The 10,812-nt window shown below is 52.4% G+C and overlaps 1 protein-coding gene across 3 annotated transcripts; it reads left to right on the forward strand.

The window, feature by feature from the left end:
* The first annotated feature begins 236 nt into the window (after nucleotides 1-236).
* On the forward strand, nucleotides 237-10,451 carry ATXN1L (ataxin 1 like). Of its 3 annotated transcripts, XR_004231593.1 has the most exons (4): nucleotides 237-346; nucleotides 1,687-1,754; nucleotides 3,090-5,356; nucleotides 8,667-10,451. XR_004231593.1 is itself a non-coding variant. In XM_031950022.1 (3 exons), exon 3 carries the CDS (start codon nucleotides 3,207-3,209, stop codon nucleotides 5,292-5,294), a length of 2,088 nt encoding a protein of 695 aa, XP_031805882.1. In that variant the 5' UTR covers nucleotides 237-346; nucleotides 1,687-1,754; nucleotides 3,087-3,206; the 3' UTR covers nucleotides 5,295-7,371. The 3 variants fall into 3 exon arrangements, 2 of the variants coding, with proteins under 2 accessions (XP_031805882.1, XP_031805881.1); XM_031950022.1 differs by lacking the exon at nucleotides 8,667-10,451 and having other exon boundaries at nucleotides 3,087-7,371; XM_031950021.1 differs by lacking the exon at nucleotides 8,667-10,451 and having other exon boundaries at nucleotides 3,090-7,371.
* Nucleotides 10,452-10,812: the final 361 nt, after the last annotated feature.

Genomic DNA, 10,812 nt, shown 5'->3' on the forward strand with positions numbered 1-10,812 from the left:
GGGGGAAAGGGGGCGGGGCTCAGCGACACGTGACCCGAGTCTCCTTCGGGCGGGGCTGCAGCCGCCGGGCTTCGGCCAGCTGGCGGTGCTTGGGCTCGGCGCTCATGCCCGCGGCCCCCCGCCCCCCGCCGCTCTGACGCCATCTCCGGGCGCCGAGGGCAGGATGCGGTGACGCCATCTTCGGGCGCCAGGCTGGGGGCGCTGGGCTCTGGGCGCTGGGTGTGGGGCGGCTCCGGGGCCCGGGATGGCGGCGGCAGCGGGGCCGGCGGCGGCGGCGGCGGCGGCTCCTCGGGCCACGGCCCTGACACCAGCGGGAGGAGCCAGGAAAGCGCCGTGAGATGGGCCGGTGAGTCTCTCGGCAAGTGGCCGAAACCCCTTTGGGCTCCGCTGTGGCCCAGGCCGGGGCTCGGGGGGATCCCCCCTCCTGGGCGCCCCCTCAGCGGGACCTCCCCCCCTGACCCCCGCCCTCTCCTCCGCGTGACCCCCACCCTCCTCCCGCGCCGTGACCCCCAAACAAGGAAGCGGGCGCCCTCCCTTCGAGGTTCCTCTTGTGGCTCGCTCTCCTCCGGAAATTTAAACCCATCCCCCGTCGTGTCTGAATCCGCGGCCCTGACGGGGAGCCCTGGGGTGCCGGGACCCGTTGGGTCCCGGTGCGTGATCGATGCTCTCGGGGGCGGGCCCCCGGGCTCTTCTCCCCGTGCCTTGTCCCGCCGTGCGACCGACTCCGGGGCGTCCTCTGTCCCCCGAGTGCCCGATGCCTGGCTCGGCGTTCCGGGACCGAGAGGCAGGGGCGGGGAGTTTCCTCCCCCCTCCCCCGCCCCGGGGGTCGCGGCGGGGCCCCGAGCGCCCCAGCTTTGCCGTGCTGCCGCTCGAGGACAGAAAGGGCGTCCGTGACTCCGCAGCGCGAAGCCCGGGCTTTCAGTGCGGAGCCCTGTCTCGGGGGCCGTGTCCCGGCGCCGGCTTCGCTCCGCGAGGGCCCGCGGGACGTCCCGGGAAGCGGCTTTGTCAGCCGGCCGCCGGGAGGGCCGGGGGCGCCGCGCTTGCTCCGCCCGCAGATCGGCTTCTTAGCGTCCGATGCGGCGTGTGCAGAGCCGGTGGGCAGCGAACGGCACCGGCTGACCGGTTGGGGTCCCAGTTGTTTTTGGTTGGAAGTCTAGTTACTAAAGCTTCCTCTTGACCTCCTTTTCTGCCCCAGAAATACTGATAGTTCCTTTCTCTGGTGCCTCTCTTACGCGGATGACCTCTGTGCCTTAGCTTTCAACCGCTCAGGGCAAAGGTGAAGTCATGGAATTGGTCTTTCGTGCCTCTTTACTTGATCCTAGGCTTAGAGAAGCTGTTCTATTTATTGCTGGATCCAGCTGAATATTTGTGCCGAATATAAATTGAAACTGAGAGCATAGCGATAGGTCTGAGCTGAAGGAAGTGAGAAGGCTATCGCACTGTAGAGACGTGAAATTAGACTCCTGACTGGTTTTATATCCTTAAGTCACAGAAGATTGGAAAATGACTTTTTTTTTTAAACGGATTATGTAGTTGCATTGTCTGGTCGATGTACTACTCTGCTTAAAAGACCTGCAGAATTCACTTTTTGTGTCTCTTATTACCTGTTCTCTAATGGTTTTTGGAAGGGTCAGAAATGAAAGTATCCTATTCATTCTTTTCTCCTATCCTGTTTCCTTTTTCCAGGCTACTAAGTCAGTCGGGAGGAGACTGCTTCATATTACAGTTGCCCAGAAGCATTGATGGAAGCTCAGGTAATAAAAATAGGCATCTCTTTGGGTTCTTTGCAGAATAGCATCCAAAGGGTAAGAGTAGGAAAACTGAAGAGAGCCCAATAGATAACTCTCTTTATCCTTCAAAAATATAATCTGAATGCTGAAGATTAATTAAAAGGAATAGGTAGTAAACTACATAAGAAGGACTTCTAAGCCAAAAAAGATTCTGATTAATCATAGCCAAAAATGCTTATGAGAGGTAATTAAGGAAAAGGGAGAAAAGAGAAAGCTTTTTTTTTTTTAAAGAATTGAGAAAATAAACTTATGATTCTAAAGGGGAACAAGTACTTTAGCAAGTGAGCATAAAATAATACATTTTTGAAAATTCCAAGGAAAAGGAACCATTGACAACATGAAGAAAGAGCAAAGGTAAAATAATCAAGAATTACAGGTGATAAAATATTGCTGATCAGAATGGGGGCAGGGTGTTAGTCAAATGGAGGGGGAAAAATTGCTCTTACCTGAATAGGAACTATAGTCTTTTAGCCCGATTGAGGTCAGATTGGGCCACCTTTTGAGGATGAAAAAAAAACAAATATAAGTGATATACGGAACCAATTCTGACCATGAGAGCTTGAGTTGCTCTGATTCATAATGAGAAATGACAGTTTTTTAGAACTAAATTGATGGCATTTGAAAGCTAACTCAGGGACTTTCGTATATGGGAGAAAAGGTAAACAGTAAGACAGTAGACTAGAAGGCCTGGGGAGTGGTGATTATTGGGGGAGTGATACAAGCCGGGAGGGTTAGGGGGGAGGAGGAAGAAGGGAGAAGAGATAGGTGAAGTCATAAACCAAATAAGAGAAGGGAGAGGAAGTGAGGATGAGATCATAGGATTGAGTGAGGAAGATGACACATTAGTGTATGATAGCAGAAAGGAGAGTGATTTAAGGAAAGAGGGTCAGCAATAACGATTCTGTGTGTGAGTCCCCACAGACGGGGAATCTGAGATCTGGGAACAATCGAGGTCATCATTGGAGATGTGACTGCAGTGGAGCTGTTGGTTTCCTCAGAGGAGTGGTGCCCACAGATTATTGATGTAGTGACTTTTTTTTCCCTCAGAGCTCTTTTTACTTTGTGGTTTTTCTGTATGTTCTGGCTAGCCAGTGGGGGTAGTCCCTCTTGGCGTTTATTTGTCTTTTTCTCATTTTTCTTTGCCATGTGCTTTGTCCCTTTCACCTACATCTCTCCTCTCTCACAGATTTCCCTGGGTCAGGCTTGCTATTTCCTTCTGTTTGGTGAACCAACCCTTTGTTTGCATGTGGAGCACACCCCCAGGTTATTTCTCTGTGCCTTTGATTTGTTCCCCAGCAGATGTGGGTGCCCCAGTCAGCAGTGGAAGGGGGTACAAGGAAATCACAGAGAAGTCTGTTCTGATGTCCCCAGAAGCAAGCCGACCCCCTCCGGGCTCTGGGAATACTACAAAGCAATATGAAACCTGTTCATGAGAGGAGTCAGGAATGCCTTCCACCAAAGAAAAGAGACCTCCCTGTGACCAACGAGGAGATGGGGAGGACCACCAGCTGCTCCACTAACCACACACCTTCTAGCGATGCTTCTGATTGGTGTCGGGGGGTGGTGGTGACTGGGCAGACCCAGGCCGGAGTAAGACAGAGCGTCGGCAGTGATGGTGTGGAGGCCCTCGCTGGTCTGACTGTGGACCAGTATGGTATGCTGTACAAGGTGGCTGTACCACCAGCCACATTTTCCCCAACTGGCCTCCATCCCGTGGTGAACATGAGCCCCCTGCCCTCTGCCTTTAATGTAGCATCATCACTGATTCAGCATCCAGGAATCCACTATCCCCCCATCCATTATGCTCAGCTTCCCCCCACTTCTCTGCAGTTTATCGGATCTCCTTACACTATGCCCTATGCCATGCCACCCAATTTCCTCCCTGGTCCTCTGCTCTCACCTTCTGCCAACCTCACGACCTCTCACGTCCCTCATTTTGTGCCATATGCCTCGCTCCTGGCGGAAGGGGCTACCCCTCCCCCCCAGCCCACATCTCCAGCCCACACGTTCAGCAAAGTCCCTGCTGCCACTTCCCCCCCGGCTCAGCTGCAGCATCACTCAGGCACTCAGCCAGTGGACCTCACTCCAGGCCGAGTGCCCATTTACTACCAGATGTCTCGGCTCCCCGCTGGCTATACGACGCATGAACTCCCTCCATCCGGAGTAAGCCCCGATTCAGTCCCTGCACTACATGAGGTCCAGCCTGTTCTGGATGTGACTACTCCCAACGGCGGGCAGAGACACATGGAACGGAGCGCAGCGAGACGGGAAAGTGAAGGCACGGACCCTCTCGGCAGCAAGGACGACGGCCAGGGACCAGGCACGGTGGTGGAATGTGTGGTCGACGGGCACTTGTTTTCAGGTTCTCAGACTCCACGGATGGAGGTGGTGGTGCCGGCACACCGAGGGACTCCGGAGACCGACCTCGAGGTGCAGAGAGTGGTCGGAACCTTAGTGTCTCAGGACTATCGAGTGGGGGCAGCTCAGAGGCAAGACGAGCCCAGTCCCCTCAATTTATCCCATCATGCCCCCGACCATCAGGAGGGCAGAGGCTTGGCTAGGAATCCAGTGGAAATGGCAGAGAAAAATCAGGCCCCGGCCCTCTACACTCAGTCTCCTCAAGAGCTGGCAAAGCATAGACCTTTACCCAAAGCGATGGTTATAGCCAATGGCAATTTGGTGCCCGTGGGCACTGAGCAGGGCCTGCTGTCTGTGGGGTCAGAGATCCTGGTGACGTCGAGTCTGGATATGCAGGTGCGAGCCCCCTTCCCCAACAAGGAGCCGAGCCCGCCACCTAGCACTTCTTCCCACTTGCCCTCTCACTTTATGAAAGGGGCCATCATCCAGTTGGCCACAGGAGAGCTGAAGCGGGTCGAGGATCTGCAGACCCAAGACTTTGTGCGCAGTGCAGAGGTGAGCGGAGGGCTGAAGATCGACTCCAGCACCGTGGTGGATATTCAGGAGAGCCAGTGGCCTGGCTTTGTCATGCTGCATTTTGTGGTTGGGGAGCAACAGAGCAAAGTAAGCATCGATGTGCCCCCCGAGCACCCTTTCTTTGTGTATGGCCAGGGATGGTCCTCCTGCAGCCCGGGGCGGACAGCGCAGCTCTTCTCTCTGCCTTGCCACCGGCTGCAGGTGGGAGATGTCTGCATCTCTATCAGTTTACAGAGCTTGAACAGTAACTCGGTTTCTCAGGCTGGCTTCCCTCCCCCAGACCAGTTGGGTCCCTCCCAAGAGAGGCCTGAGAGGACAGTCTTGGGATCCAGAGAGCCATCTGACAGTGACAGAAAGAGCCAGCCTTCAGGAGAGGGGGCCTTGGCCCCGAGCTCCCACCCGGTGGAGCCCTCCCAGCCTGAGCCTGGAGCTCAGTCCTGCTGGCCAGCCACGGGCTTCCAAAGATACAGTCTGCAGGGAGAGGAAGCACGGGCCACTCTGCTCCGTCCCTCTTTCATTCCACAGGAGGTGAAACTCTCCATTGAAGGGCGTTCTAATGCAGGAAAATGAACTTTCTCCCTCCCATGCCAGGACGGGAGTTTTAGTCCAGAGCTGAGTCTCACCGTGAGCAGGTGGAGAATTTGCACACGCTGAGGCATTAATCCACTCTCTTAGCCAAGGGAATTTGGGGAGGGAGGAGAGAGACATCAGCCTCATGCAGCCCTTGGCATTCTTCTGGGATGGCTCCGGAAAATGCTTGGGTTGGGAAGGGAGGGTGGGGAGAGGGCAGAGGTGCCAGTCTAGGTGAGAATCGGAGTATCCTAAGCCCCGGCGCCTCCTCTGCCCTTGCCCACTCCTTGCACTAGAGAGGTCTGAGCATCAGGAGCCCGGGGGTGGTGGGGGGGGCAGAGGGAGGGCCACAAAGTAAGAGCCAAAAACTATGATCCACACACAGCTTAGAGTAGCAGCAGTTAAACTGTCTGGAGTTTTTTCTTTTCTCTTTTGGGGGTGGGGACAGGGGAGACCCCCCTCTTTGGAATAAGAGGCTCCTACCCCAGAGCCCTTCATTTGAGAGATGTGCACTTTAAAGGGTAATTTTGTTACAGATGGTCATCTTTGGGTTTGTGGGCAAGGAACACTGTCTCCTCTACAGGCTTGTATTTAGACCTCATCATCTTCCTCCTCCCCCATCTGTTTTCACTGTCCTATTTCACAAGGCATGCAGCAACATTCAGGGCTGGAGAGAAATTTAACCACCTCTAGGATTAAGAAGGAAGGGACTGTTAAGAATCCAGACTGGCAGAGAGCTGGCAGCTGGAGGACATTAGAGGAAAGAGTTTTTTAGGGAAGTAGATGGAGCTTATGGGTATCCACGGATCTCAAAGTCCAACCTGCTTAGATCATTTATGACTAGTTCAAAGTCATCTGAATTCCTGAATCAGAAATGGAGAGTCCTTGAAACATTCGTATATCAGTGCTTTGCTTAGACGCCTGCATTCCCTCTCCTTTCTCTGCAAATGTGCCCAAGTGCCTGTACTTCCCCATCTCTGTACTATCTTTGGGCAGAGTTTTTCCATTTGGGCCTCTTCCTGACTTCACTGGTTTCATCTTAAAACTTTTATCCATCACTACTAAGCCCGCTAATTTTCTAGGGACTCTGAATTTCCCCTCTGATGATCTTTGACTTTTCTTTCCATTTCCAAAATCCCCTGGGACTCTGTGGGCATGGTGGCCCTTTCTGCTGCTGAGCAGCCAGCTAGATCCCATCCCCCTGATGGGTGCCAGGACTCTCTGGCATCTGTCATGACCCCACTCTCATCTCACAGTCAGGCTTCCTCTCACCATCCACCACGCTAATGAAGAAGGGCTTTAAGGTTGGGGATGATTGTCTTATATGTACATACATATTATATGTACATGTATGGAATATGTACATATTCCAATACCTAATGTCTTCTGGCCTCGGTTGTGGCCAGTTTCTCATGGAAAGGCATTTTTAAAATGCAGATATTCTTGCTTGGCCTCCTCCCAATGTGGAAGCCCCAAGTTGCTATACCCACAACTTTTAGCTTCAGCCAGGCTCTTTAAGAGCTGCTGGAAGGTGGATGAGTTTATTTTAGTTTATTCAAGGTAACTCAGGGCAGTGTCACCTAACTCTGCTTTGGCTTCTCCCTGGTTACAGATTCTGGTTCTGACCAGGAGGTAGCATGTATTTTGTGGAAATGGCTCGGCTCAGGATTGAATCCATGAATTCCCAAGGGCTGACCTCAGTTTTTTTGCTTAGTGGCATTAGCAAATGCTATGACCTCTCTGTCTCACTTTCTCCCCAACAGCCAGATGGGGATGAATATTACCTACCTCCCAGGGGACGTTCTGACAATGGCCAGCCAGAGAGAACACAGGAGAGTGGAGTGACCGAAGCCTTGATGTGTTGTCCGCCAGTCGTATACTCCAGAGTTTCCTTTTGGGGGGTAGCTCTCTGGTCACTTTGGAAAGCCCCATCTGCTGGACTGGAGCCCAGTCCCTTGAGTTGCTAGCTGTAATAAGAACCAAACGTTAACTGTGTCTGGTGAACACTGAACCTTGGTACTGCATTTGAGATCTCTGCCTGCCTCCTTTCAGTCCCCCCCCCCCCCCCCCCCCCCCCCTTGCCGCCCCCCCCCCCCCCCCAATCTCCCTAAGTGCTGCTTTTCCTTGCTTGTTTCCTCAAGTTGGGGCCTAGAGGTGGTCTGATGAATTCCCTCTGATCACAGAACCTTGGGAGAAGACACCGCTGCAGTTGTTCTGAGTAGATGGTGTCCAGGGAACTTCACTTGCACAGGTTTCTCAGCAATAGTTTTCTTTGTGGGAAAGCTGATTACCATAGGATAATGCCCTGCAGGCTGAAAGGGCTTAAGAATGTATCATTGGTCCCCCCATAAGAGAGGCAGGTTCCTTGAGCGGGTTGTACTTGGGTTTGGAAGAAGGGGGCCGTTTTGTGCCCCTCCAGCCAGCGGTGCCCTCTCCTGTGCTCTGCCCTCTCTGCTGCTCCTGGGTGAAGCGGGGTTTTCAGGCCATACGGCATCACCCAGTGCCATGCACACCCCGCACATCACTTTGGCTTTGCTGGTCTGGTGTCTTGGAGGATGGTCTCGGGTCCATGGTGGGCCCTTATTTGGTGGCCCTCGACCTGAGCTGCTGGGACTTCTGTCCTGCTCGCTGGAGGATAGCCACTCTTCCTCTCACACTGTGGCATGGGGTGTAGGAGGAAATGAAGGAGTAATCTTTAAAGGAAGTCACAGTTCGTGGGGTTGAGGATGGTTAGGAAGAGGATTGCAGGACCAGAGGTCCCAAGTTAAGTTGTGGAGGGAGAACGAAGCCAGAGCTTTGTGAGAGAAATGGAGGCGAGAGAGGAAGGTGATTTCTGTGATGGCTGACAGGCTCTCCTCCACAGGGTGGAGAAGCTATTATGAGGAGAATGTCGAGGTGATGATCCATCACCGTCCCAGCTTTGGATCCCCAGTGCTCCTTTCTGAGACCCCGTTCCAAAGCACAAAAGGCACCAGGCTGACTTCGAGTAGTTGCGGTGCCCCCAATGCTGCTTGGTTGCTCAGGCAGTCTGCCCTGGGTCCTGCTTCCTGCTTGCTTGCTGCTTTCTCCCCAGGCCTTTCTGCCCCCTTGGCCAAATATTTTAAACTCAGGCTGCAGAGGAAACAGTAGTGCCCTGTCTTTGCCCCCGTTAGGCCAAGATCACTACCAAGAGTGGTCCGTTTTGTCCGCTTAAAACGGAATAGTTAGGAATGATTTCAGGATGAGTGAATGGAGAGTAGGAGGCTCAGGTGCTTGTCATCAGACCCATAGCTCCAAGCATCTCTTTGCCATTCTCCTTTAGCATAAATAAGTTGGTTGTGCGCGCAGATATGTTCTCTTCTATTGACTTCTTAACCTTTCTGATTTTTTTAGTGACCTGATTTTGAAGGTAATAAAGGGGAGTCAGAAGCTAAGGCCTACATCCCTATCCTCAGAGGCCTCCCTCCTACCAGACCCTTAGAGCCAGCCTAGTGGTGGGAGAGGGCCGAAGCGCTTGGGTCCTCAAAGGCACTTTGGTTGCATTTGTAGCAGCATGAAGACTTTGAGGGTAGCAGAAACCCTTCGGGCTGTACAGAGCAGGATGCTATGGCCTAACAGCAGGCAGATTGAGAAGAGTTGGGAGATCATGCTGGAGTGTAAAAGTGCCCAGAGGCCAATGGAGAAAAGACTACAAAATTCACTGACCTTGGAGAGCCTGGAAGGATTGGCTAAAAAATGGAAAAAGTGGCAAGTTTTAGGGAGACTTCCTGGCCCCCCTAGGGGAATGCCTATTCACACTGAAGCTGCAATACTTTCCAGATGAGAAAAACTGTAGTAACAAACACTACAATGGAGGGCTGAACCCTGCTCACATTGGATGGGAATGAGAAGGGACTGGGAGAAGCCTGCAACCCTCCATTCCCTGGGGTTGGGCAGGCCTCTCTCCTTATGCAATAATAAACCAAGCATATGGTTCTGGAGCTGGCAGCTGCGGCCCAGAGGCTTAGTCTATGAGCACAGCCCGGAGCCAGGGCGCTCCTCACTTGCAGGCTCTGGAGGGGACAAGGGTGCAGTTTGCCCTGCTGAGCTTCCCTAGCAGGAGCAGTTGTAATTCAATGCACTTTTCACACTAAAAAAAAAAAGGCTTTTTTCGTTTTGTTTTTTTTTCCCCCTCCCCTTAAACCCAGATTCTCCCCGCTAGGTAGAGAACTCCCAAGTCCATGTAATCCCAAAGCCATGTCATCTGCAACCCCCAGCAGTGACAGTGGCCTCAAGTCGGGTCCCTGCCTGCGGTGTGCATGGCACGGGGGCCCTTGTGCCTTTACTCAGTGTCAAACCCATAAGCATTTGCATCTTTCTGGCTGTTATAGGGACTGAGATTTCTTTAGTGGAAGCTGCCTGGAGTGGGGGGGAGAGGGGGGAACGGGAGTTGGCAATGGGGAGTGAGCGGGCGTCCCCTTAGCTTCCCTGACTCCTTGTGTTGCCCCGAGGAGACCGCATATTGTGTTGGGGAGAGGATCGTAGCACATCTGGAGTCTTGTCGCAGGGCTGGTCCCCAGCCACCTTCTCTGGTATCCAAACCAGTGTACGTCCCAACTGCGGTGGGGCGCACAGCTCCGCTTATACAGCACCTTAAGGGTGCGGGGGGCGAGGAGAGGGATAAAGATGGGATAGGGAAGGGAAAGAAGGGAATGTCATCCAGGAGGGAGAGAAGGCCAAACCTGGAGAGGCCCGGCTGGATCTGTTTTAGGTAGGAGTTCCCTGTAGATAAAATACCGATCCCTGAACTATAATCCCCATTATGTAATGGCTGAATTAACATGTAACCAACTGCATTGTATCTAAAGCCTTAGAACTAGTCAGGTGCTCCCCCACCCAATACTGTTTCTTACCCTCTAATCCTACCTGATCTTTAACAAAGCATTAATAATTCTAAGGATAATCTATTTTGTTGTGCTTTTTTGTAACTGTTTTAAATAAATCAATTTGTACTGTATATTTGTACCTTTTGTGAAATCCTTTTTGCTGTTTTACCATTTTAAGTCTCTGTACTTGGCTACACAGATTGTATTTTTATTGTTAATGCTCTTCTTATGGATACCTGCATTTAACTTGTGGACTATGTAAACACAGTATATATCAATATCTATATATCTCTATATAAACTAATAGCTTTTCCTTTTGGTGTTTGCGCCTTCTTCCTATCTCAAGCTTGTCTGTGGCTTCCCAGAGCTCCGAGCAGATCATTCTGAAATCCCTTGTCTGCTGATGAAGACCCCAGAGGACAGAACAATAACCGCAGGGACCCACGGGTGTATTTATTTGCTGCTCTTCCTTTCCTTGATGCCTCTTATTGATTTGGGAAGGGGATTTTTCAGAGGATACTTATGTCGGTCGCCAGTGTTGCCTCTAACATGATCTCCTGCTGCCAGTAAAAGTCTAGTAGACATACGCTGTTAATCACAAGCAAGCAGCCCCTGGAGCAGGTGCTAAGTGACCTGGGTGGATGACCTCCAGATTTATACTGTTGCCTCATTCT

Source organism: Sarcophilus harrisii, chromosome 2, assembly GCF_902635505.1.
Source record: "Sarcophilus harrisii chromosome 2, mSarHar1.11, whole genome shotgun sequence".
In the NCBI taxonomy this organism is placed as follows: domain Eukaryota; kingdom Metazoa; phylum Chordata; class Mammalia; order Dasyuromorphia; family Dasyuridae; genus Sarcophilus; species Sarcophilus harrisii.

What these genes read in the sequence shown, in the direction of transcription:
- ATXN1L (XM_031950022.1), top strand. Translation starts at nt 3,207, where the DNA reads ATGAAACCTGTTCATGAGAGGAGTCAGGAATGCCTTCCACCAAAGAAA.